We start from the raw sequence: 26,724 nt of genomic DNA on the forward strand, positions 1-26,724 counted from the left end.
ATCTTTCAGCTTTGGAGTCATTCTGATGAACTGAATCAATGGTATTTTGCCCAAATAGTATCCGTTAATTGTGCCTTATCAGATAAGTGACACTGAACATTAAATATTTATTTATACCGGTATGCTATTATTCTACAAAACTGTGAAAATGCATTTGACATCAGAATGATTTCCTGTTTTCACTTTATTGTCACTTTCAAGGTTTCAGCTCATCATACAAAATATATAGTGCCAGGCGAAAGTAACCCGAAGAGTTAAAAAAAAACATTTAAATCATAATTTTATTAAAAGAAATTCTTAAAACCAATCTGAGGCTGTGTGTGTAAAATGAAGTGCCCCCACGAAAACAGCAGCTACCATCACCCCTTAAAAATCGCCTACCTAAAATAAAAGATGCAAATGAGAAAATGGAACAATCTATCCAATGTGAGCACTGAGCACCAGTCCCAGCTCTTTTGAGGGCAAGCACAAAAGAGCTGGGGTCACTAGTTCAACCTTAAGTAAGACACTGCAAAAACAGTAAGTGCTAGGAACTAAACTTTTTCTAAAAACAGCAAGTGGGAGGAAGAACGAAAGTAAGAAAGAAAAACATTAAGTTTAACAGACAACCTCACCTATGTATTTATCAGAGCGCCTGACAGTATGACAGCACCGAACAGTGTCTGCATAGTAATAAAAGATAAGAGGTACAGAACAGCTAGTTACTAGTAAAACATCCAAAACTAAGGAATGAACAGCTACCAGGATGATGACCATCTCCTCTAAATAACAAAAGTGTTGATTTAGATGACACAGACTGTTGAAGGTATGAAAGCTCATTAGAGAAGAAAAAACAGACAGAAGGAATGTGTCAGCCCGTGTAGGTCATGCTTTAATTAGAAAAATCTGTGCCTGCTGACTTCCCCGGCCAATGAACTGTTGTTAAAGCCACCATAACCATTTCAAAAGATCCTCTTAAACACCCTGGCATGTTAAGTGATAAAATGGTTTTCCATCTCTTTGAAATCTGAGGCGGTTTGTAATGCGTGAGAGGCATTTATTGTTGTCATGTAACAGATGAGCTCACTCACTGCTTTTATCCAGTCTTCATGTAAATGTTTGGCTTATTATTCATTGATGGGCCAAATCCTCTAATGTCACAGGTAATCAAAAACAGTCACAATTACAAAATACCACAGGGGTGAGTTTTTCCCTACAATATCTACACACAACTACCGGTAGGTGTTTCTATATAAATAATCAATCCTCATCATACGGTTTAAACAAATGATTAGATTAATATTGATTATTTGATTATTGAAATGAGTCTCAACTAATTTAGACAACAGATAATTTGCAATACCAATGCAGATTTTTCTTTAGACCGATGAAGAACATTGATAGTCAATTCTCAATATGTGTTGCTAACTTTTTTTTTTTTTTCAAAATTCTTGGAGACATTACTTGTTAATTCGCCATTTACATTATAAAAATGGCACAATTATTAAAAATGCTACACAACTCTATTCATATAAAAAATGTTAAATCAGAAAAAGAAAACCTAAACTAGATAGTAAATGGAGAAAGTGGCAATCAATGCACTGCATGTGACTGTAAAGCATGGTTCCTGCAAACACTAATAAATAGGTGAATGCATGCATGCATTGGCCAATGCCAGTAAGAGACAAAACCAAAAACAATCAGTAAGCAGATGCATCGGTCTACCTCTATTCCAAGTACTATTAACTTGTAATATTTACCCAATTGGAAAGTGACTCAAAACAGCAGATCATAAAGGTGATAAAGGTGAGTTTTAAATAGTGTAAAAGAGTAATAAGAGTATAGGCACATATTGTAAATTACAGTTATTGTAAAATTTACTAATACCATACATCTCTTGAAATAATCTCCCAAATAACAAAGAAAAATATTAAAATGGTAGTGACAATAGCCAAGGAATGCCTTAATCAGAGAAGCAGCCAATATACCAATGGTGGCCCTGTAAGAGCTGCAGAAGTCTGAGGTTCTAGTAAGAGAACCTGACTTTAGACCACCGATTGACAGATTAACCATGATGCCTGCAGGCAATAAATTTTGTCTTCTTGGAATAACAACAAGTTATTTATTGTTTAGAACTACCCATGAGAATTATTTAAATTTTGCAACAAGCCATGCAACAGGGAGCTATAGTCAAAGAGATCAAAACTGTTTATTTCTACTTTAAGATATAGTAGAAGCAGTATTATGCTGTGGGATGCTTTACTTTTGCAGGGATAGGAAAGTTGGGCAGACATGCTTTGAAGATGCATGCAGCTAAATAAAGGCCAGTCTGACACTGACTCGGACAAAGATTCATCTTAAAGAAGACATTAAACATGTAACCAGGGCTCCAATAGAATGGCTTAGATCAAAGAAAAATACAAATAAGAACACATTTGATTATTCATCAAATCTAACTAAAGGAAACAGGGCTAAATATATAAAGTCTTGATGACGTTTTAAGTCTTGATTGCAAAGTAGGGCTGAAACAATGAATCATAATTAATTGATTATTGAAATAATTATCAACTAATTCAATAATTGATTATTGGTTAACTGGAGTATAGAAACTTTAAAACATGCCTAATGAAATATGACACAGGTCTGGAGGTCTTTGAGCTGTTTCACCAGAAACAGCTGATGAGTCATGTTCTTTATGTCATGTTGGCCTAGTCAGACAGAAACCAGACAAAAACCTTTTTTCATAGCATTAGGTCTTCCTCATGCTTGTACTTTTATGCAACCTCCCCCATTCAGTCGTTATAATGGGAAATCAGAAACTGTCATGTAGCTCATGAGGAATATAGCAAACTACCGGTAGTCTAATTTCATTCCAAATAATTCCCTAGCTGTATTTAAGTTTCAATTTTCAATCAAGAAATAGAAAATAAAAAATCTCTTCATAGCTTTTGGACAAAGTGTTTCAACAGAGGTGTGTAAGTGTTTGGTTTAGGATTGCAATGTGGTAAGAACATTATTAGCTTCATATTCTGAGACCTCTCAAATCATGTGATGTGTATTATGTTTTGGCAAAACTATGCTATATCAGACTCAGAAAAGGAACCAGACTGCCCAACCAGCTTCACTGCTCTCTCCAAGAGCCCTTATTTTTGCTTTTTTAGTAGGAAACACGGGGCGTGTCTAATGTGGATACACCTGAGGTTTGCGGGTGAGTGGGTGTGTTTGCATGTGTGTGTGTGTGTGTGTGTGTATACATGAATGTGTGCAAGCTAAAGATGTGGTTTTGAGCTACGCCCTGCTAATCGTTGCCTGCTGGCTGCACAGTGCTTTGATAGCCATGTAGGTCTGTGTGCTGAATGGTCTTCTTTGTAAATCAGGTGCATTCTTTCTCTACTTTTATAAGTCCTGCTATAACTGTCTGGACATGAAAATCTATACAAACATGACTGGTAACCAAAAGCAAGCAGGGGACAAAAAACCCACTGAGCAACTGTTAATACAGGATTATATCTGAATTAAAAAAAGGGGGAAAATGTAATCAGAACTCCAGATGTTGAGGTTTATTAACAGTTTATTTAAAGACTATCTAGACTTAAACATTTAGTTTAATAGTAAAAGCCTACTAAAGCCACAGAGCTGCATGAATTGTGTCAGACCTGGAGAGCGACTATCCTTGAAAATTTAGCAGCATCCATTCTGCAACGCACCTGAATTCTCCAGTCATTCGGCTCTGCAAAGGCCTGGGACTGACCCTTGTCTTCCCTCTCAGCACCATTCAGGAAACAAATCATTGACTGTTGACATAGGAGACCACAGTCCTGGTTGAACTAAACATTTTCTTCAACTAATTGATATTATCAATGCACCATGGCAGTTCTCACCACTCATTACGTCTGTGTGTATAGTTATGCAAATGGTAATATGCATGGAAAATATGTCCTCATTTAAATACATCTTCACTTACTATAACTTTTAGATTTAAAATTTCAGCGTCTGCTTCCGGTTTTGTAGTTATACAAAAGTATATATTAAGCGATAAGCCACAAAAAAAGCCACTAAACTCTAGGCTAACGTGTAATGCCTTCTTCATACATGCATCAGTCACCTTTAATACAAGGAAAGGCAGGTGTATAACATCTGAACAAAGCCCACTGGTGCTTTTCCTTAACCACCCACCCCACCCCTAACGAACCTCTTACTAAGGAGGACATGGTAACATGGATGTATCATTTTCAGCATAGTGCAAGTCTGAACTGCTGCTGTCTCACAAACTCAAGGAGTAAATTGGCTCCTGGTCCACTGTTTAGAAAATGACGGATGGTGTTCATATATAAGTGAGTAAAATACCTGCCCAGGCCTTACTTCTTTGTAACTTTAATTACAAGACAAACTGTACTCTAGAGGAGTTTTTTTCATTCTTATATATTCCCACGTAAAATAAACCTGATTTATTACATTGAAAAAAAACATTTGTAAAATGATATCTTATTGTAAAGGAGTTTCAAATTTCTTTATGTAATGCAACTTTAAATTTGATCTCCTAATTCATGAATATTGCTTAAATCAGTTTTCAAATGTAAAATTTGCAACAAAAAAAAAAAAAAAAGCTTTATAATTAAAATAAATGTTCACTAAATAACCACAAGCATGAGCAATATTGATATTTATACTCTTTCCCCTACGAGAAACAGGTGTTATAAAACAGTTTGATATCTGGCATGTTGATTTGGATTGTTTTGGCAATATGATGCGACGTGAGAATATGAGTTTCTGTGTGAGGAATTTGTTACAGGGAATTCAAAGGCTGTTGCTCAACTGGGAGGGATCACATCTAAATGTTTTGGAATTATTCCTTAACCAAAATCGTTGAAACTTTACTGAACACTTTAAACATTTTAAAAAAGAATGAAATCCTCAGAATAAACCCTCCTGGACATGATTATCAACATCAAGCAGGGTTTATCTGAAATATTCTTTGGTTTTGAGAAATCACTACTCAGCCACCTTTTGCCACCACACCGGTGGGAGAAAACTTCTCTCTTGTTGTTGCAGATGAAGGGGAGAGAAAGCAGAAAACAGTGTAGGAATGTCTGCAATGTCAGCTGTTCTACTGAGCCTAACAGACAGCAGAAAAAAAGCTAAACGGGGATCAGCATAAAATATTTGAATCTGAAAGAGGTTCAATAAATTCGGAACCACAAACCACAGCCTGAGAGTTATCAGCTTTAGCAACACCTCTGGCATTAGAAATTTGAAGAACCAATGGAAGAACACAAAGACAACGTTGTAACCAATTTGCTGTGGACTGACCTTTAGCAACAAATCACTGTTTTGTGTCAAAACAACCAAGGAGCTTGTGGAAACTGCAGAGACAGCATGTACCATTACTGGCCACAGCTGAGGCAACAGAGTACTAAGGGCTTTCTCAGTCAGGCTATCACTTCGTACACAGATCCTGTGCATCATCAACATTCCCTTCATTTTTTCCATCCAATCTCTCTGGAACAACCCTGGTTTCCTTCAAGAAAAATTACATTTAAATCTTGAAATATTTCACCGAACCATTAACAAATTCTTGTTGCGGTTTGGGTTGTTTCTCATTACAGATTGGGTTTTGGCTAAGCCGTAAGGTGAGTTCTAGAGCACACAGATATTATCACGTTATGGGTTTGGTATCCTAGCATCTACCCTTAGTCTCAGTAATGAAAGTGTGATCCTTAAATGATTGGTTTCAGGTCTATTTTGAGGAATGTGTGCCGTTATTGCAGGTGTGTATGTAGCTCCTGTTTCGCTACTGTTAAACAACCTGAGGCAACCAACCAACATACATTAAGGTTGGAAAGTGCAAACATTTTCTCTATCTGTTGAGAGATATAGAAATAAACATTCGGAACTGCTGTCGGCCTCAGTGACACCAGGACAGAGTATGTCTGTGTGATTAACGCTGCGTCAGACAGAAATGTCTGGGCAGCTGCTTCGGGCTGCCACCCTCATTGAGTGAGAAGTCTAGCCTCCTGAGGCATTACCTGCCCTACACTGTAACACTGGCAAGCAATCAAAGCAGGGTCAAAAATGGCATTTCTCTTGGTCACCTGAGGGGGCTATTAAAGATACTCCCAGAGCAACAGCAATGGTTTAATGCCAGACACTTAACACAAGAAAACCAGGCTTTTAAGAACGAATGACTTATTTAAAGGGGAAGAAGCGGGTCTCCCAGGTCCCTTTGTTGGAGGGATTATGAAATATGGATGTGTAAATACATCCATAAAAAACAATAATTGACTATGGTGGAAATGTAACGATGCATTATCAGATTTGTTGAGTCTGGTGCCTTTTTTTTTAGATCATTATTCTGGCTGTGAAGAAGCTTGCATTACAGAAAGCCTCTACCTTTATTGCTAATTTTTTGGGAAAATATATGTTCTGTTTTGCACAGAAGTGGAGCTTATGGTTTTGTTTTTCAAAACAAATCAACATTTAAAATTTTTAAAAACTGCCTTTATTTAAGAATCACTTATGATCATGACCAACAAAGGAAATGTGCTATGACACTGTGCATTAAAAACAGTTGGTTGATGTTGCACTGGGGACAAACAACTATGCTAGTGTCCCATATTGCTGAATTTATTGAACTTAGGTATGTAAAAAGTACTTCTTTACTATCTTACCTTATAATAAGGGGTTTAAAGTATGCATGAGCCAGGCTTTTCCCCAAGCAATACAAGGGCTTTAAATGTTACTTCCTAAATTGTTTCATGAAAAGACCTATTATCATAAAATACAAAAAAAAAAGGTTTGGGTTGTGTTTGCTTGTTTGTTTGTTTGTTTTGCATGCTTTGATTATGATATAATTAAGAGCTGACCCTCACCCACCTGTTGCTGTGCATGATGGCTACAATGCATTCTGCCTCAATTGCAGACAGCTTTCATCATTTGGAAAGATTTCTGGCAACAGAATGGATAGAAAGGTATTGTATAGAAAGTGCAGGAGGCTGCCTGTCACTTTTATCCGGAATTTTTAATTCTCTGTTGGAAAGCTATTAGCCACACGCTTTTTATGCAGCTGACAATTGAAAAGCTAACAAGATAAAAAAAATAATTACGTTTGGGATAATATTCGATAAAAATCATAGCTGGCTAGATAGAGAGAGTGCTATTTTGATATGAATTGATCGGTGAATTGCTACTGAAAAGTACAGGTGCAAAAACATTTAAAGTTCTGAAAATGATTTATATATAAATAACAGCTTCTTCAAAGATTTATGCATTATCTACATATAAAAATCTGACTTTAGAAAAGTTTGTTTTCCCAGGGTAAAACTAGTCAGTATAAACTGGTATGTAGCATAACGATGGGCCTTCTTTTAAATTGAATATTGCAGCAAACTCACATTGCCTGCACTGTAGTACAGTGAAAGACAAACACGGCTTGTTATTTTAAAGTAGCACCATAAAAGAACAGATATGAAAAACTAAAAAACTGAATATGAACACAAATTCTAGGCAGCATAAAAACTTCCAAAAGAAGCTAAAAGGGAAGAAAGATCTAGGAGGAGTAGAAGATGGAGAGACTGAATTAGCAAACTTTGTGTTTTTGTGGGCTTGGCAATGGAAGGATCCCAAAGGAGAGCTAATGACTGTAGTGGTATCTGGCATGAGGACCAAGTTTCCTTGACCATATTTAAGTTGCTTTTAGTCCATAGCCACAAAGTCATAAGCAACATCTGCTGAGGTATCTTGCAATTATAGCATTATCAAAGTCTTTCCTCCCATTTAGTTCCACTGTGCAGGATACCGCTCAGAGGATTTGACCAAAGTTTTGCCCGACTTAAAGAAACCATCCTGACAAATAAAAAAAACATTTTCACTAAATGGGTGGGTGGTGAGGGGGAACTATATTTTTGGAAACGTATATCATTTAACAAATCAAGGTTGAACTCTGTAACCAGATTCTTTTGTGGAGCCGATTGAAATAATCATAAATATTCAGTCTTTCTGCAGAGAGCAATGATAGTTTTTATCAGCTTACAACTCAGCCAATGAGGTTATTATTGGTATGAATGCAGAGAAGCAGACAAAGAGAGTTTCTCTCCTGCAGCTGCACTCAATGCTCCACAATTAATTGCTATGCTCAGTATAAACTAGCGTTCTTCATATCGGTATGATGTGGTCATAAAACTGTCAGATGCCTTTGTTCAAAAACTTAATAATACAGAAATGTTGACATCCTATTTATACTCACTGAACAGTTCCCAGCTGTGAGAGGTATGCACTCTCCATCAATCGACGCAAGTCAATTTAGGGGAAATTAACTTTGATTATTGATTGTTAGGGCTGGGTAAAAAAAATCGATTTAATCAATTTTGAATCAATTCCTTTACATTTTTGCAAAATCGATGTCTAAGAAATGAGATCGATTTGTTTTATAGTGACCCGCGTGACGTTCACATTCAAATGAGCAGGAAAGATGCTCTCAAGATGACTTCAAGCCAGACAGCTGCATATATAGCAAATAGTTTGACTGAATATATTAACAAATGGGGGCTGACCAGAAAACACCCTGTAGTTGTTACAGACAACGCTGCACATATGGTTTGTACAGTGGAGATAATGCAGCTCATGCATGTCTGCTGTGTCCCCGCTGTGTCACTTCTGTTTGCTCAAGTGAGGCTTCACTTTTTAACTTTTCATAAACAAGTTTGCACTTTTGAGACAGTTTTGTTCACATCTCAAGTTTAAACTGTCCGATTTACAAGTTTGCACTTATAATGTGACGGGAAAAAAATAAAATACATGAGTACACAGTTGAACCACTTTCATTAATATAGAAACAGATTGAATCGAAATTAATCGATTTAAAACTGTATGAATCAAAATCGAATCGATTCACGACTTTGGTGAAAATACCCAGCCCTATTGATTGTTCTTCACTAAAAATATAAATATAAATGAAAATATGAAGAAAATGGGGCCCGTAACCTTTTATACAGTGCAAAAAAAAAGAAGGAAAAAAAAGGACATAAGTGAGCCATCATCTGTAAGGCTGTAAATTATATTATCAACTTTTTTTTACTTTTATATGTACTGGTACTTTTGACCAATACCTAGAAAGTTCAACATTTTTATTGGGTCGTTTTTTAGAAACTAATCATGAATCAGGCTTAGATCAGAGGAAACCGGACTTTAGTACCTTTTCTGAAAAACATATATGCCGGATTATTTGTCAAATCTGGTGGCTTCCAGTAGATCAACCTGTTCTTGGAGCTACTTATTTTCAACCACCTGGAGTAGGGCTGAAACATTTAATCGGATTAATTGTGAATAATCGATTATTGAAATAATAATAGCTAATCATTTAGCTAATGATTAGCTAAATAATCATTAGTTGCAGCCATAACCTGGAGGCCCATCCTCAGAAAGCTTGGTTGCCTCCAAATCAAGCCTGTTTTTGTGGTTGCCTTAGGCCGGATGACTGACAATTTGCACAGGCATGTTAAGAAACTAATGTCTATTTTTATATAAAGACTTTTAATGCTGACACAATTACATGTTAAGTTTATATAGAAAGTGGAAAACTGTATTTTGCTATTTGCTGCTCTCATAGGGAAATACAATTGGTTCTGGAGGGAGAAAACATTACAGTATTGGTTTTGAGACATTGTCTAAAAAATCCCTAAAAGATTCATCACTAAACTTGGATTATCATCAGAGTTTCTGTATAAATATATTCAGTTATAACAGGAACATACAGAAAGGGTTTAAGGATGATGGAGAAAAAATGAAAACATGCATAAGTTCCCTCAACTTAAAACTATAACTAGAGTTAAAAGAAAAGAAATGGCTGCTCCGTGGGGGAACAACAGTAGGGCATGATGGCCGCTCCTCAGAACTAAAACTCTGTGACATATCATCCGCCTGAAGTGCCCCGAACAGCAGAGGTGTGACCAGATTTTATTGTCTTGGCATGTGAAAAAGACAAGGAGCTGCTTTGCCTTGATAGATGGGGGCCAACTGGGAAAAGTGACACTGTGAATAAAAGGAGCTGTGTCCCACCATAAAACACTGGAGCCTCCCAGATTTCACATGCACACATTCCCCTTTGAATTAGTGTAGAGATGTGTTTGTGTGGAGAGATAACAGGGAAGCAGTGGCACAAGTATATACAAGACAACTTTCAACAGCCTAATGAAAAGCTACGCATCTAGGCCTTTATTAATCTTTTTTCCTTTTTTAGTAGTTTTCTAAAATGCAGTGGAGATGGTGTGGTGGAAACCGTGAAGCGACTCAGACTCTTTCCCCTGTAATTTTAATCCTGACTAAGTTAAACAAAAGTAACAAAGACTACAGAGCGATGAGGCATGCATCTACACCAGAACTGCTGAATCAGATTTTGGAAACCACCATCAAGGTGAAAGAGCAGGTCGGGGCTAGTAGATGCAGAAGAAACACAAACCGTCACCCTGCCGTGCCAAGACAGATCATGGAAGAGGCTAATTACATGTGCAAGAAGTCTCCAATATCTAGGGCTAATGGTGATGGATTGTTTGTGACAGAGGAAGACTAGCTTATGAATTTCCAAAAGAAACCATCTGTTATGACATAATAAGAGTGTACCTCTACACAAATTTACAGCTAAAAGGGAGAACGTATTCGTATTTAACTCTTCCTAAAGCCAGAAGCTTAATGATGGCTGCAGGAGTGTGGAGCTGATGTCATGTTACATGTGAGCATGTCATTTATAATCACACTATTTTTCCCCAGACTCTTTCTAACATCTATAAAACCTAAGGTCTTTTATTTTAAGATTTATTTGAGATCAAAGTGCAGTTGTTATAGGCCAAGTAACAGCAGGGGTAAAAATCTGACCTATTGATACAGCCTTTAGTTGACTCTCATCCCTAAGAACTTCATCAGAAATCAAAAGAGCAGATTTTCAATTTTTTTTTTCCCTTAAAAAATAATTCATATTTGAATCAGAGACATTTAGCTATTATTTTAAAATTTTAGCATTAGAGGAAGTGATCATTAAAAACTAAATTACACACAGGTCAGCCTCCGTTTATTTTCATAGATCTTTAGCCCTGATAGGCTGCACACATCTCCGAAGGGCTGGTTAATCTCCCGCAGTGTGTCGCAGTGAGCTTATTGCAGATATTTTTGATTTATGCCAAATATTGAGGCGTGGTTTGCGCTATAATATGCCACGCCACAACGCAAGTGGGACAATCACGACCTAGCTGTGGGTCTAGATACAACCGAGGCGGTGAGGAAGTGAGGAAGTGAGGAAGAGGCAAGTTTGTGCGACAATGGAGGGACACGATGGTGAAAAAGATCGGGGATTCAGGTGGGAAAAGGGTCTCGGCGTTTCTGCGTACCTCGCTCTTCTAGCTAGTCCTACAAACAAAACAAGGGCGGTAAGGTACCAAACCGGAGATACGCATAGTGTAGAGCGGATGTAGATTTGACCAATCAGAGGCCTCCTGTCTGCAGCACTGTCTCCGGTCACCTACAATTTTGGAGAGGTGCAGCAGAGTGTCTGCTGAAGGGGCGGGGCATATTTGCTTTCACTGTGACACACACGCAGATGACATTTGTTTCTGATTATAAACCAGCCTTAAGTCCTGCATATTCCAACAGCAAAAGAGTAAAACTGAGCTAAGATTTTCTGGACCCATCCATGGCTAACCTTAAACCAGTTACAGACTCCACTCTAAATAAGGATGCAGTAATTGTAAATGGCTGTGCTTATGTATGGTGTGTTTTCAAGACTAAAGTTTACTTGACAATTGAAATGTTATGTCATTACATTTTAGGAAGCGATCATGTTGAATTATCCTTCACTTAACTGAAAATTTTATTTACCAGTAAAATTGAAAAAAAAAATGAAAACATGAGAATTCAAAGACCTTAATCTGCACTATAAGCCAAATATCATTATAGAACAGTGACCAATGGGTGAAATGCTATAACAGATATCTTTAGAGTGTAGGTTGTTTTGTTTTTTGGAAGATTAAGATAAATCCTGAAGTTAAACATTATTTCATGTTATTATAATTAATCTGCTACTCAGTTTGGTTTGTTTGGTTACTGTCATGCTTTAGTTTTATTTTATCTTTTTCTTGGATATCCATTTATAAACTTCAAAAAACAATGACATCAAATACAGACATGAACATACCTGAATCCTTCTTGCTCCCTTTGCCTCCATCTCTATTCTTCTTCAGCACTGCCTTGAACATGACAGGGTTCCTGGAATCCTCTCTTTAAGGCCCCTGAGGGAAAAGTGCAAACAGTCAAATGCTTTCATATAGAGTCACACCTGCAAAACATCTATTGCTCCTACAGGAACACTGAGAAAAGTCTCCTGCAAGACAACAAGTTTCTTTATTTAAAGTGATATTGTTCATGTACCTGTATATAAGAAGCTCCAACTATGCAAGATGTTTATCCAAAGCAACATCAACAAATTAAACCCTTACCATAAAAACTCTGACAAATCTCTGGGTAAATGTTATATAAATTGAGTTTTCCCACTGCACTCCTAAACCTGCAAGTCATCAGCGGAGGGAAGCATGGAAAGAATGCTTCAATATTTGAACAGAAAAGGACAAGTTCTGTTATCTTGTTCTACAGGAAAACACTTAGTCGAAGGCCCCAAATTCCACACACACAATTGATGTTATGTGCCAGAACTACGAGGATTTTATTTAATATCTATTGCTCTTAGAGACTCCTGTGCTTTTAGAGTCCTTAGTGTTAAGAAATATACTCAAAGTCTAGTCAGGCTAAGTTTGTTTACATTGGAACTATTCTTAGTCCTATGTTGTTGCACTGTGGTAAAAGCATTCCTAATGCAGCAGCAGCTTAAACAGTTAATTGCAGGGGATTTCTTTCTAGTTTCTTTAAAAAGCTCCTTTAAAATCACATTACCTTATGCAGTTTACTGCAAATAATAATAATAGCAGAGACATTTTTTTCCCCACTGAACAGACGTTTTTTTAACCAAATAAGGACAAACCAAAGAAAGCACACAGTTCTGAACCAGAGGGCAGTCTCTACATATCTCAGCGTTCCCCTTGCTGCTCAGGGACAGGCTATCGATCTGCCCTTTTTCATCTATGATGGTGTTAGATGAAACTCTGAAGCAATGATGGGTTAGTTGAGGGTTGTTGGGGAGCATGGCAGGACTTTAAATCATTTCAACTCATCCATCAATGCTGAGAAAATATACTCTACAGTAATTTGATGATTTCAAACCTGATTTGTTTGGCAAGGTCAGTTTGAGGTTGGCTGAATAGCTAAATCTAGCTCTTAGTTACTGGCATCCAAAATAAAACTTTTAATAATTTCAGAAATATAACATACAAGGAATTGGTAAATGTAACCTCATCTGCTCTATTGAGTGATCAGAGGTCAGATGTCTAATCATCAGATGCATCAAAAAACAAGAGCATCATTTAGTCAATGAGCACTACAAGCAAAGCCATAAACCTTAATCATGTTCTAATATTAATCCAAAGCGGGGGGGGATCAATTAAAAATAGATTTTGGGATGTGGAACACCTCCTGTCAGAGGCATCCAGGTGCAACCCAAAAAGATGAAGACTCCTCTTTATGTTGATGAGAAGCAGCTCTACTCCAAGGCCCTCTCAGATTACCGAACTCTTCACCCTATCTCCAAGGCAGTGCCCAGCCACCCTGCAGAGAAAGCTCATTTCAGCCACTTGTATCTGGGATCTTCTCGGTCACCATCCAGATTTCATGACCTTAGGTGATGGTGGGAATGTAGACCAACCAGTAAACTGAGATCTTTGCATGTTGACTCAAGCTCGCTCTATTCATTACAAGAGACCATAGTAGCGTCTGCATAATAAAAGAAGCCACACCAATCAGTTCACCAATCTTCCACTAAATTCTCCTCCCACTCATGAACAGGACTAACCTGGCAGTAGCCAAATATATACAGTATGTGTAGAACTGAGTTGAGTTCTACGTTATCAATCTGGGATGGCAGCCGTTGAGTCTGTCCATGACAAGGAGGGACGTTTAGTACAATACTTAAAGCTGGTTGGGTGACATCCCAGCTAGTACCCTTTTTTTGTGCAATATGTGTTGAACAAGAAAAGACTAAGAGGAAAAAGCTTCAAGATTTAAAAAAAATGACTAGAAATGCGTAGAGAAATCTACAACATGATATGTCTCCAGTGCGTTTAAACTTTTACCTATAGAGTATAGCAACAGGACACACAGAAAGTTGGTTGTTTACAAGTAGTATCTCTAACCATGCAGATCATGCTATTCGTAGATATGAAATGCTAAAACACATGAAAAAGAAAACGGTAATAAAGTTGTTTAAAATAATTAAACCATATATTGCGACAACTGCTTTCCGTCATACACACCTTGTAAGAATAACCTCAATTTCTTAAAGTGTAAATATACCAGAAATCAACTTTACAGTGCAAATGTTGACATTTACATGTAAAATTCTTAATTTCTGCCATAATTTTTCAAAAAAGGTATTTTAGTCCTGCCCCATATGGTTTACAACATGACTACTGCGATTTAATTTTCCTATTAGCATGTTAAAGCTTTACCAATGGACAAATAAAAACGATTTGTGCATCTATAAAAACTACCTCTAATTCAGGATAGTTTCAAACAAATCTAACAGCGGTTCATTTTCAAATTCTAACAGACTTCAGTGTTTATAGGCACGATCTGTTACAGTCTATTGGTTACTTGTTGAAATAGCTGAGCGGTGTGTGGGAGCATCCTGCTCATCTCCACAGTAACAACAAACAACACCCAGGATAAACCAAAGGAAATGAGATACGCCCTATTAAAACCTTAAACACCAACATGACTAATTCTTTCCATAACCTTTTCCCTTTCAAAGCCACCAGACACAGACTCGCACACACATATAGTATGCAACGCTAAGATTTACACAGCAATCAAATAAGCTATCGTCTACAGTGCCATCACATTTTAACAGATGACTGTCAGGGATGATTTAGACCCATTTAACAACGACATAAAGATTATAACATTAAACAAAACTAATTAATATGGGACACAGCTGTGACCTACCGTATATGAGAAAGTCTCCTCAGAGAGGAGCTGCGGGCTGTATGGTATGCAGAATGAAGGGTTTAAGATTCCTCAAGCTCAGGTCCATCCAATTACATTTAAAATGGGTTCAGAAACATGCAAAAGCCCCTTAGAAGGGGTCTTTCAATATTACAACAGTGAAAGTTTCAGAGAGACAGAGGTTCACGTGTTTTTTCCAGACACATGCTGGTGGAACACAGCCATAACAGACACTAAACCTTCACCTCTGCTAACAGAAACAGCAGCAACCAGTGGCTGCCTCTTTGGTTATTTAAAAAGAAGAAACACTGCAGCTGTTTCAACGTCTTTAGGGAGCTGGTGGCATTTTCATTCAAACATATTTCAGCAGGGGAGGCCGTTACTGTGAAAACGCCTCAGGTAATAATAAAGTGCAATGTTAAGACGGGTTCCTTTAAGGAAAGATAAACTGAAGTCTCCACTGGTTTAAAAAGTGCCCCGGGTCATCAGCGTGCATCTTTTCTGGGTCATTTCTCATGTGATACAGTTCAAATCCAAACAGACTGGGAAGAAAAGATCCTCACCTGCACATTGTTGACATGACATGGGGTTAATGGGGCCATACGGCTGCTCTAGTTATCTAAAAAAAACACCTATATATAGAGAGAGAGAAAATAGGATTGTTTGTCCAGAATGCCACTGGTAAGGAAGCATTTTTACCTCTAGCGGATACTGGTGAGTAAGCGTGAACTTTGTCCTCTATTAGGCGGCACACAACAATGAAAAGACTCAATCAAAACCACTCCCCTCCAAGTATTGAAGCAAACAGCTTTATCCCTTTTAAGTGCTCTGTTTCCTGTTGAAATGCTCTGCCAGCTATCTTCTTTAACTAGTTACACATGAATAATCATCATGCTAAGATTTCAACCCCGTTGGCATAGCAACATGGAAACTCTCAAAGTGACACGACCTTCAAAACGCTTAGATAAAGGCTGCAGAGAAGTGGAGCATTTAAATTCTCATGTGAACTACAAAATTATCTGTTCTCTTGTTGTCAATTCAATGAAGGGCAGGAAACAGCCAGCCTGGTCTGAGAGTTCAAGTGCTTCAAAACAATGGTGGAAAAAAAAAAATACATTTCAAACAGGAAGCTTGGGAACTAGTTATAAAGTAGAACACAGTCTGAATGTCAGCCGCTGTAAACAAGAGGTTATTATTCAGGAAGAAATTCAAAAGGTTTGATATTAATGCCAAAGAACTAGTTAGTTTGAATCCAGCTTCTCCTGCATTCATGTTTGAGAGGAGAGACATCAGCATTGCACAAAAGGAAAACATAAAACATAAAAAAAAAGACACTTGGTACCTTTTTAAAGAGTTATTTTACTAAAGGTCTTACAGGTACTCTACATTTACTATTCTCCATCTATTAGAATAGTAAAAAAGTACTGTTATATTGTTTCTGATCTACATTTAAAACACAGAGTACCTGTTCCTGTAAGAAACATGGATTTAAATCCACCCCCAGAGAGAAAGTAATACTCTAAAAGCAACTAGAAAAGGCCAGATTGCAATTTGAAAATACTGTGACAAAAAAGCTTGATTTTAGCTAAATTTGTTGTGTGCAAATTGTACGACATCTGTTTACTACTTAATTGATTCCGGACTGCAAAAATAGGAAATTTAGTCATTGTGCGCCAGATCAGCGCTTGACATCAATCTGTGCTAAACAAATCTGAGAAAAGAGGAATTGTTCGACGCTCCACTCACAGGCATCAAACAGGAATCTTAGAGCCCATCACCACTCCTCTAGCTCTCCATTAATTTGAGCAGGTAAATAAGATGAATGGGTATTTTTATTCTTAAAATAAGATGATTAGATAATGTGCAAATAAAATATTTCTTATTTAGAATGTACATTTTCTTGTTCCATTGGCAAATAGTCTCACTTACCTCCTCAATTCAAGAAAAATATTATTTTAAGAAAAAAATTACTTTTTTAGATGCTGATTTTTTTCCTGTGCATCTTTACAGACAAACTTTTCATGCAGAAACATCTTTAGCTCCATGTAGCTGCAGCTTTGGGGCTGTAGCTAATAAATTATTTGGAAATCGATTAATCTATCGATTCTTTTTTCGATTAATAATCGCAGAGCAAAAGGTTCCTTAAAGAAGATGAAAACTTTTTTTTTTTTATCTTAAATTCAAAAGGTTTATATATTTTATTTTGGTGTAATTGCTGCTCTAAGCTTTTCCCCTTTCAGCTAAAGACATGCTTTAGAGTCTGCTTACTCCAGAATCGATTACTAAATTAGTTGATGATTATTTCAATAATCTAATAATCACAATGAATCTGATTCATTTTTTCAGCTCTAGGAAGCTTACATACCACAGCCTAAAAGACAATAATAAAGATAATTTTTAAATGGCATTTTTTGGACTTTCCAAGAAATCCACTACATTTGTTATTATTCTTTAAAAAAAAGCCTTTCATTTCAACATATTTCTAACCAAGGAAAACTGGACTCACAGCGACTGAAACAAAACCTAAGGTGAAATAAAAAAAGGATTGACATCTAACATGAGACTATAATCAGGTGTCATTTTTCATACTTTTAAGTGTTGCTTATTTAACGGGGTGAGCACAAGACAAACAACAACTGAGAGAAAATACTTTTAAAGCTACAACTGCCCCCAGAGGACACTTTTTGTTAATCCTTCCTAATGCAGAGGATGAGCAATGACATTCAGCTAAAATCCTAGGCTAAGTACAGCCTGTCAGTCTAAACAATACCTAACAGGAAGTTGCCCATGTCTCTGTGTTAAAACATAGAGAACATTCTACGATTCTTCAGTGATGTCAAATTTAACAAGTTTCATTTTCAAATCAATTTAAAATAAAGACAAGTTTCTCAATCAAGAAAATTTGTACATTTTATTTATCTATTGCACTTTAACTTGGTTAACATAAATTTATGTTTCATTAAATGTGATGATTTCCTAGAACTAAAATAATATGAGCAGTGTGACATAAATGTTAACTACTGAGAGGGTTGTAGGTATTTGACCAAGGGTAAAACATTAACATGATCTTTTTAAGTCTAAAAGGAGGTTCCTGCAACACACTATTACTGATATAATACTTTTTAGTTAATCATTCACCATATCTGTCAAGTTAAGTAAAAACTACAAAAATTTCTATCGAAAGAAATCATTTGAAATGAGAAAAAAAAATAACTTAGAGTTGTAATTTAGGTATTTCCACTTCAACATAGGTTCAAAATAAGAAAACCTCTAACTATTGTGCTTACAAATCAATTTGAAAATAAAGATTTTTTTTTTCTTTTTTTAATTACTTAAGGAACAATCAGAATCTAGGTGAAGAACATCTAACAGTGAAACACAAACTTATTCTAGAAACAGAGAGTTAACAGATCAATCAAATTTAAATGAGACCAGCTGCACTAATTTATTGTTATAGTACCAGTACATCCAGCTATGCAGACCTTTGTTATAGATTGATTTATTAGAAGATCAGTTGCTCATCTTAATTGTCTTTTTCCACACATGCAGAGATTAAGACCAGAGGAGCATTAAAAGGAAGCAGGGGATAACACATGTTGCACAACAGCAACATGTGGAGATGGTTTAAAAAATGGTAACAAAGGACATGTTTGATTTCAAGAGCTTTACTAGTGGCAGCCCTTCCTAGAGATCAGACATATGTAGTGAGTGCTGCACACCTGCAAAGGAAGCAACACTTCAACACACTTATCAGAAAATCACACGCGACTGATCACATCTGCATCTCAATCGTATGCCTGCATCTTAAATGTGCTTTCATTAAATGCATGTCCTCTTTGTTAATGTAGCACAGGTTTTTAGATTAATAGCACTCATCAGTGCTCCCCTAAGCCCCTTGTTCATTTCTAGGAGCATAAACTAAAGTGTAAATCAGTAACAGCTGCTACTAAGAGGTCCTCCAAACACAAGAGGGTAAATATCCACAAGGTCTTTGGAAACACACATGCTACACATTCATTTAAACTTTTAATGCCATAGAGGATGGCTCCATCTCTTAATAGAATATGCCAGCATGACACACAAGCTATCTAGTTTTTTAATGAACATTTAAAAATATTGTATTAGAAAAGGTCGACGGAAACGGCAAAAATAAGAAATAACGTAAAAAGGCTTCAGTTCACTTGAGGTGTTTTGACTTTTTCAAAAAACAAAAAGCCCAAAACACTTTCCTAACTAAACGGAGGACAGAAACAGATTTGCTAACATTTATCCGCATTACTGATCAGCTATTTCTGCTGCCTGCGTCTTCCTGGATGTTCCCACAATGCACTTCTTCCATTACAGATACCAGTTGAAAGAACGATGACAGGAAGGAATGATGGCAACACATTTTTTTTCTTCCCTCAGACATGTGGTCAATAACGTCCTTTTCTGACATAATTGGCTAATTTACTCCTAATCCACATTTTCGTTTTTATTTGCAACATTTTAAACGTTTCCTCAAAATGACAAATTGGACAGAAAGATATCAACAAGCATGGGGAGGTTACTGGGACCAATTGGTTTGAAAAATGCTAATATCTTCCATCACTGAAGCTTAAGAGCTTTAACAGGATGTGGAAGGGCAAATATGATCCAGCTTCTCTGTAGCCCCTCCCCCACCTGTTGCTCTGCAGTCGCAGGCAGCTAGTAAAAAGAATGTACCAAACTATTTCCCTCATTTATGCTCATTTACCGTTGGAACATAAAGGAGCGCCACCTATAGCCCTGCTTTAAATAACAGTTGGCAACCTGCAAACTGACTCTGAATAATTATCTAACCACCATTAACTTCTTGTAATTATTACGCTATAAAGAAAAGAACGGAAAAAAGCACTGCAACAGACGAGATGTATACAGCTGCAATTTAAAATGCTGGTTGGTTTAAGTGAGGGAAAAAGGGAAGTTACAAATAGTACTATAACAGTAATACTTTAAGCAGAATAGATGCTGTATTTTAAGTGTAATCTAAAGCAATCAGTCAAAGATATCATACCTTAAGAATCTCATACCAAGAGCGACATTAAGGCATTCTAGTGTTCTGTAATGATTTAACACACGTTTAATTCAGTTGGGTTTAATTCAACAGCTCAACAAAGGCTTTTGTAAGACTTTAATGCAATTGCATAATATAATTTTTTTTTCAAAGGGGGGTTTGTTTATGATCCTTCATTCCAAAGCTGTAAAGGCATAAATACTTCCTCTCGGTTCAACCTATTTTGTAAACAGAAGAACCAGCATTATAGATTAGGAATAACAATAACCAAACAAGTATAAGAAAAAGAGAGCAGACACAAAAAAAACTGATGCTTTCCAAATAAAGTCAGAGGAAATATCCGGAGGAATTTTGAGGCAAGCTATGAGAAGGTCCCACATTATTAATGGGATCACACAAGTTCAACTCTATTAAAAAGATCTTGTTGTATTATTTTTCTTATTCAAGTTTGAACGCCACTTTCCTCGGCGGAAAACTCTCGCAATTCAAAGGGTTTTAAAGTGTTTCCCTGAAAACCGAACCTCGTCAAAGCAAACAGAGATAAAAGTAACATAATTGACTAAAAGCAGATAAGAGTTGATGCGACGTAATGCGTTCCACAGAAACACTCTTCCCTCTATTTAAAATCCTGCAATAATTAAACACTGTACAAACACATGGCTAGGTGGGAACAAATATGCTCCTCTCATGTCCAGCAGAAATCCACATCAACCCCTTCAGGGTTCAAAGCTTTTTGGATTTTTTTCATCTGGATTTCATGGTAGAGGGAGGGAAAATGTGAGGACAAAAAATAAGCCGCTACTTAGTATGTTCAGTTGGGCCACTGGCCTCAGTGAGTGTCCCTCCTCAGCCATCACAATGCATCTCTGATGCCAGCATCTTTTATCGGCCAGTTGGCTTTGGACCATGGGAACCAGGCTCTGCTGAGACTCAACCACTCAACCAGACACCCCCCCCCCCTCCATGGCTGTTCTGGGATGCAAACATCCAACAGACAACTGGGCCCACTACAGCTTTGGCACAGAAGCATGCAAATCCATTCTGCTGGTTCCTTCAACTCTAAAATGATATGAATTTAATACTGGACGGTTAACACTGGCCACATGATCAGACCACAATAGTTTTCACTAACATCTTCCCAATTGTTGGCTCCCCAATAAAAGATGTACTACATAAAAATCGAAATCCAGGAGTGTGAGTTTAATAAACAGCGACTATCAGACAGGGTGCTGAATTCATCCCTCAATGAGTTAAAAAACAACGTTTGATTCTTTCTGAATGTTATGATATATTTTCTATTTACGCAGAAACATAGCTTTGATTTTCAGAGCACCTGACGGTGTTCCACCCCTCTGACCACAAGCAGCAATCAGCTCAGGTTATACACAGACAGCTAGTCACACTTCAATGACTCAGTTTAAATGGGTGGAATAGATCATTGTACTTTAGCCCTCATATAAACCCAAGTGATGCATCTTCTTTTATAAAATGTTCTATTAAGTTTTAAACACATATCAGCATCAACAAGTTCAACCCAGGATTTTAAATCTCTTCAAAACGTTGGCAACATTTTCCACATCAGATCATGTTAGTTAAAAATGCAGTGTACCAGAATATTTGGATATGGTGATAGTACTAGTAAATATTACCGTAACCATATTAGATGAGCTGTACGCTCATATTTTTCTTTCCTCTCTGTCTTTTGTGTACTTAAATAACTCTGACCTTCAGCTTTCTGAGCAATCAGATTGAAATTAACTGTTAGGATGTTTTATTTGGCTCCATATTGGATGTCTGCCTGAAATGGTTTTGGTTGCTTATTGGAAATGCCAAACAGAACAAACTGGAGCAACTGCATGGAAGCGCATTTTAATGGAAAAAAAAACTTTAACAAAGAGTTAAATATTTGTTTATTCTAAATCCAGAGGTAAGAGAACATTTCCTAAAAAAGTCATGGCACTCCTAGATTTATTAGGGATATGATAGGGACTTAACATTTTCAACACAAAGTGTTTTTAATACTTTTATAACTAAGTTATAAGTCAGTAAACATGTGGGTATTACTGCAGACCAAAGCAATCTTAGACCTAGAAACACAAATACACCAATAAGGCCTGATTTTTAACTACACACAATAGCAATACCAGTAGTAAAATATATTCTCAAAGGTTAAAATGTTAAAAACCTGCTATCTGAAATATCTAAAAGCTGAAAATGCCCTGTTTGATAGTTTAATTGCATTAATTTTTTTAAAAGCCAGTTGCTTAGACTTTGGGTGCCTAAAGGCTTTTAGCTGGTTATCTCCATTTTTTTAGGACATGTTTATATCCATCTGTACATTATGTGTATGTTTTATTAAAAGTAACAGACCCAGTTTATGAATTACAATAAAAATGTGCTGTAGGATACTTTATTGGGGTTGAAAGTCAGGAATCCTGCAGAAAAACTGAGCGATCAAAAGATAATCCCCATTTATGTCTAAATTAAAACATTCGCTGATGTATCTATTAAATCTAAAAAGTTAACAGAAAAAGATTATTTCACTATCTTCATTATGTGTCCATCAGAAGCGGGTGAAGAAAAAAAGTGGCCAGTTTAAATCATCAGCCAAATTATTGGTAGATCCCTGTTTTTTCTTGAAAACTGTGCCTAAATATTAATTTACATATTTGGTAAATACACAAAATTTCCCCCAAAGTGAACCTAAGTGCAATGACTTTTAATATGACTAACCCATATCCAAAACAAGCTAAACCTATGATGCACCCACAAGCCATAACATTTAGGAGGCTGAACTCTTTGTTTTTGCTCCATCTGAGTTTTACACTTGTTTACAAATCACAAATTCTACCCACTTGGGGCAAAAAAAGCTTTCAGCGAGTTAAAGTCAAATAATCGGTTAAAAATGTCTGTCATAAATGCTATTGGGTACCTTATAGCCCGCAGGTGCTGCTTTTTATTGAAAATTGTTCCTCTGTCACTTGAAATTCAAGTGGCTATTCAAAGTTGTAGTTTTAGAAAGTTTTGCTGATAAAATAAAAAATATTCAGTCTATACTTTCCTACACTCTTTGCTAACAAATAGACGCATATATTTCAACATACATTCTGTCTTAATAAATAATTTTAGTGGTCAAAATTTCTGGGGCGAACACCTTTTACATTTTCATTACTTACCTACTATTATCAAAAATTCTTCTGCATAGAATTAATATTTACATGGACTAATATCTAGATTAAGTTATTATTAAAGAGGACTTGCAGAGACACATAATTTTCTCTTTACCCCATATAACACAAAATTTAGTTCTGAAGTAAGCATTAATTATGTATATATCAACTTTAATGTTAGTATTATAATGTGTATAATTAACCACATTGTTTTAGTTGTCAAGTAATTGCTATTAAATAAAAAATTTGAAATGTTTAATAAGTGTGAATATTTTCATTGAGAGTATTACTGCCACCAACTGTATTAGAGTGAGGAAAAAAATGGTGGGGGGTGGCAAATGATTGGCTGAGGGTGGCCATGGGCACCTCAGGTCCCCCATCTAGCTCCGCCCCTGACTTCAATTGCCCAAATCCACCTACATCACATCTCCAGACATAAACAATAACATCAAAAATAAACATCGCAGTGGATTTTTTTTTAAAGAAAACTCAACATATAAAGATAATTCTTTTGTTTTCACATTGCTTTATAAACAATAGTCAAATAAAGCGCTACATCTTTAATGATTGGTTAAAAGCGCAGCTTGTTTCTAAATAGTAATGATGATGAGTGATGAAATACTTTCATTTAACGTCAGTTTTAGAGTTTGAGTGATGTGTTAGTCAATAATAAAAAACAAACTCACCCAAACTTTATGTTAATAGACTTTTTCTAACCAAACAGAAAACAACTAAAAGGTGAAAATGAGGCTTAAAGATTTCATTCAGGTTGCAGTGAGTCAGCTGTCTGCCCCTGTTTGGTGGGCATGTCTCTGCATTCCTCCACACAAACTTTCATCCAAAAACCAGACATATCTCTGCTGAACATCTCCCACAACAATCCCCTGATTTAAAACTTTTAAAATCTTACCTGATAAATGTCATGGAGATCACTCTACAGACAAAAATAAAAGTTCTCCCAACTCCTACTTCCTCACGAGCTCAGTCCCAGAGCCAGTTTGATTCAGCAAGGTAGACCAATGCTCCTCCTTTTCCTCCTTCCCCTCCTCCTTTCCCCGGCATGAGGTCATCTGGAGGGAGGGATATCAGAGAACAAAGTGCCTGTCCTCCTCCCCCTCCCTCTGGAAAAGCCTCATGGACTTGAAGGGAGGAAGGAGAAACAAACTGAAACTCCTGAAGGGGAAACTTCAATATTTAAGCCCTTTTCTCTAAGTTTTATATGATTGATTGATTCCAAATCAAAGCAAGTTGACAAAAAATATTGTTTGAGATCAATTAAGCTTTCTTTTTATGTTGTTGACCAATCAGAATAGAACATAATATTCAGTGAAAGGTAATCCTGATCAATTCTATGACAATTTATTTTTGAATTCTTGGGTGGCTTTATTTATACTAATTATAGCTTAAATAGATCCTCAGCTTTTTAACTCATTTTGTCTCATTTTAAAACTCTTCTTAAAACCCACTTCTTTTCTTTGGCTTTTAACACCATGTAGAGTGTTGATTTTATGTACACATGTTGATTTTATGTACACATGTTGATTTTATGTATACACATGCATATTTTTATCCTGTGCGGGCAGTGCTTTTATTTTATTTTATTTTATTACTTTTATTTATTTTAGTTATTTTATCTTTTTGTGCAGCACTTTGGAAACCTTGTGTTTATTTAAACCGTGCTATATAAATAAAGTGGATTGGATTGGATTGGATAACTATAACGAAATTTATTACTTCGCTCTATAATTATTTTTTATTTAAGTTACTTTTTTAATTTTAAATTTTTTTTTAGTTGTGTGATGTATTGTTCGTACGATTTAATTAACAAAAACACCCTAGGAGGTTGATTGTATGCCTTGTTCTCAACTCTTCGAGTTGCACAATATTTTTACGATGCCAATATGTACATATTGTTAATTACTGTTACCCAATGTGAAAAGGTGGGCACATTGACACACACCTCTACTGTAATGTGCATTGCTTCCTAATAAATACATAAAAAAAGAATAGAACATAATAATCTTGTTCTTTCTCCGTCAGAGGGGGGAATCCAGGTGTATCAGCAGCCAACAGGGTTTACAACAAAATATAACTATGCAATTAAAGAACAACTCCCAAAGTCTAACAGGTGCTGGAAGAAAAGATCTGCAACTACTCTCCATAGTGCACCTTGGGTGGGAGGGGAGCTCTCCAGTTCTGTAAAAGTCAGCTTAATGGGGTGGGACACAATGTCCAACAGGGATGTTATTTTTCTAGAATTTTTCTGTATCCCACCACCTGCACTGGGACATAGTTGCAGAGCTACCCTGACACATTTATCTAACCTCTTCCACTCAGTGTCAGATTATATGCTGCTCTAACAAGCTACACCAGAAAAAGATGGCTCCTGAGACCACAGAGGTCTTACCAAGGACAAATATCAAACTCTGTGGGGGCTAACAATATATGAAATAACATATCTCTGGGTATAAACGTGGAGCCCAAGTAGGTCATAGGTGTTTCTGGCACTGGATTTTCTTAAGACAGATGACAAAAAGCCAAACCCAAAACATAATGACGATAGCAGATAGGGAGTAAACTCAAATGGATTCTTTATTACAAGCCCATCGTGAGCTTAGAACTCCCCGACCTGAGCAAAATACATGTGCGATCTACACTTAACATGTTATGCATTAGACCAGAGGTCCTAAAGCATCTTGGATTGCCTCCTGAGTAGATACCAATTTTTATATATATATATATATATATATATATATATATATATATATATATATATATATATATATATATATATATATATATATATATATATATATATATATATATATGTATGAGGTTCCGTTTGTGTCAAAAATAAGCAGATGTAAAATGTCTAGATGTTGTGCTGTTGTTGCATATGTGTTGTCTGCATATGTATAAGTTGCACATGTATTTGTTGCATATGTGTTGTCTGCATATGCATAAGTTGCACATGTATTTGTTGCATATGTGTTGTCTGCATATGCATAAGTTGCACATGTATTTGTTGCATATGTCTATGCTGCATATGTCTAAGTTGTACTGTATATGTAGATGTTGCATATGTTTATGTTGCATACGTCTAAGTTGTACTGTATATGTAGATGTTGCATATGTTTATGTTGCATACGTCTAAGTTGTATATGTAGATGTTGCCTCACTGTAATCTTGCCGTGATTACGAACATAGCAGTAGTGGAACAGGACTCAGATTGTGTAGATTTGATTGCTTTAACATGAAGAAAAAAAATCAAGTTTGAAGTTTAAAGAATGAAGGAAATGATTAAGGGTAAATGTTCCTCACCATCCCCACCCTGAAAATCATATCGTATTAAACTCCATCCATTGCCTTTGCCCCCTGATCGTTGTAGGGCTGCAGAAGAAGGGTAGGGGAAGGCATCTCTTATAACAGTGGTCATATCTTGCTCAA

The 26,724-nt window shown here is 36.4% G+C and overlaps 1 protein-coding gene across 3 annotated transcripts in view; it reads right to left on the bottom strand.

The window, feature by feature from the left end:
- Nucleotides 1–24,339, bottom strand: part of LOC119783871 (protein TANC1-like) — a 144,146-nt gene extending 119,807 nt beyond the window's left edge. For all 3 annotated transcript variants that reach the window (XM_038285576.1, XM_038285577.1, XM_038285575.1), the window contains exons 1-2: nucleotides 24,188–24,339; nucleotides 12,158–12,251 (exon numbers count right to left, since the gene is read on the bottom strand). In XM_038285576.1, coding sequence (XP_038141504.1) covers nucleotides 12,158–12,218 — 61 coding nt within the window. In that variant the 5' untranslated portion in view covers nucleotides 12,219–12,251; nucleotides 24,188–24,339. The remainder of the gene's footprint in view (nucleotides 1–12,157; nucleotides 12,252–24,187) is intronic.
- Between the last annotated feature and the right edge of the window lie 2,385 nt (nucleotides 24,340–26,724).

The sequence above is a fragment of the Cyprinodon tularosa genome, unplaced genomic scaffold (assembly GCF_016077235.1).
Source record: "Cyprinodon tularosa strain WSP-4 unplaced genomic scaffold, ASM1607723v1 ctg212, whole genome shotgun sequence".
In the NCBI taxonomy this organism is placed as follows: domain Eukaryota; kingdom Metazoa; phylum Chordata; class Actinopteri; order Cyprinodontiformes; family Cyprinodontidae; genus Cyprinodon; species Cyprinodon tularosa.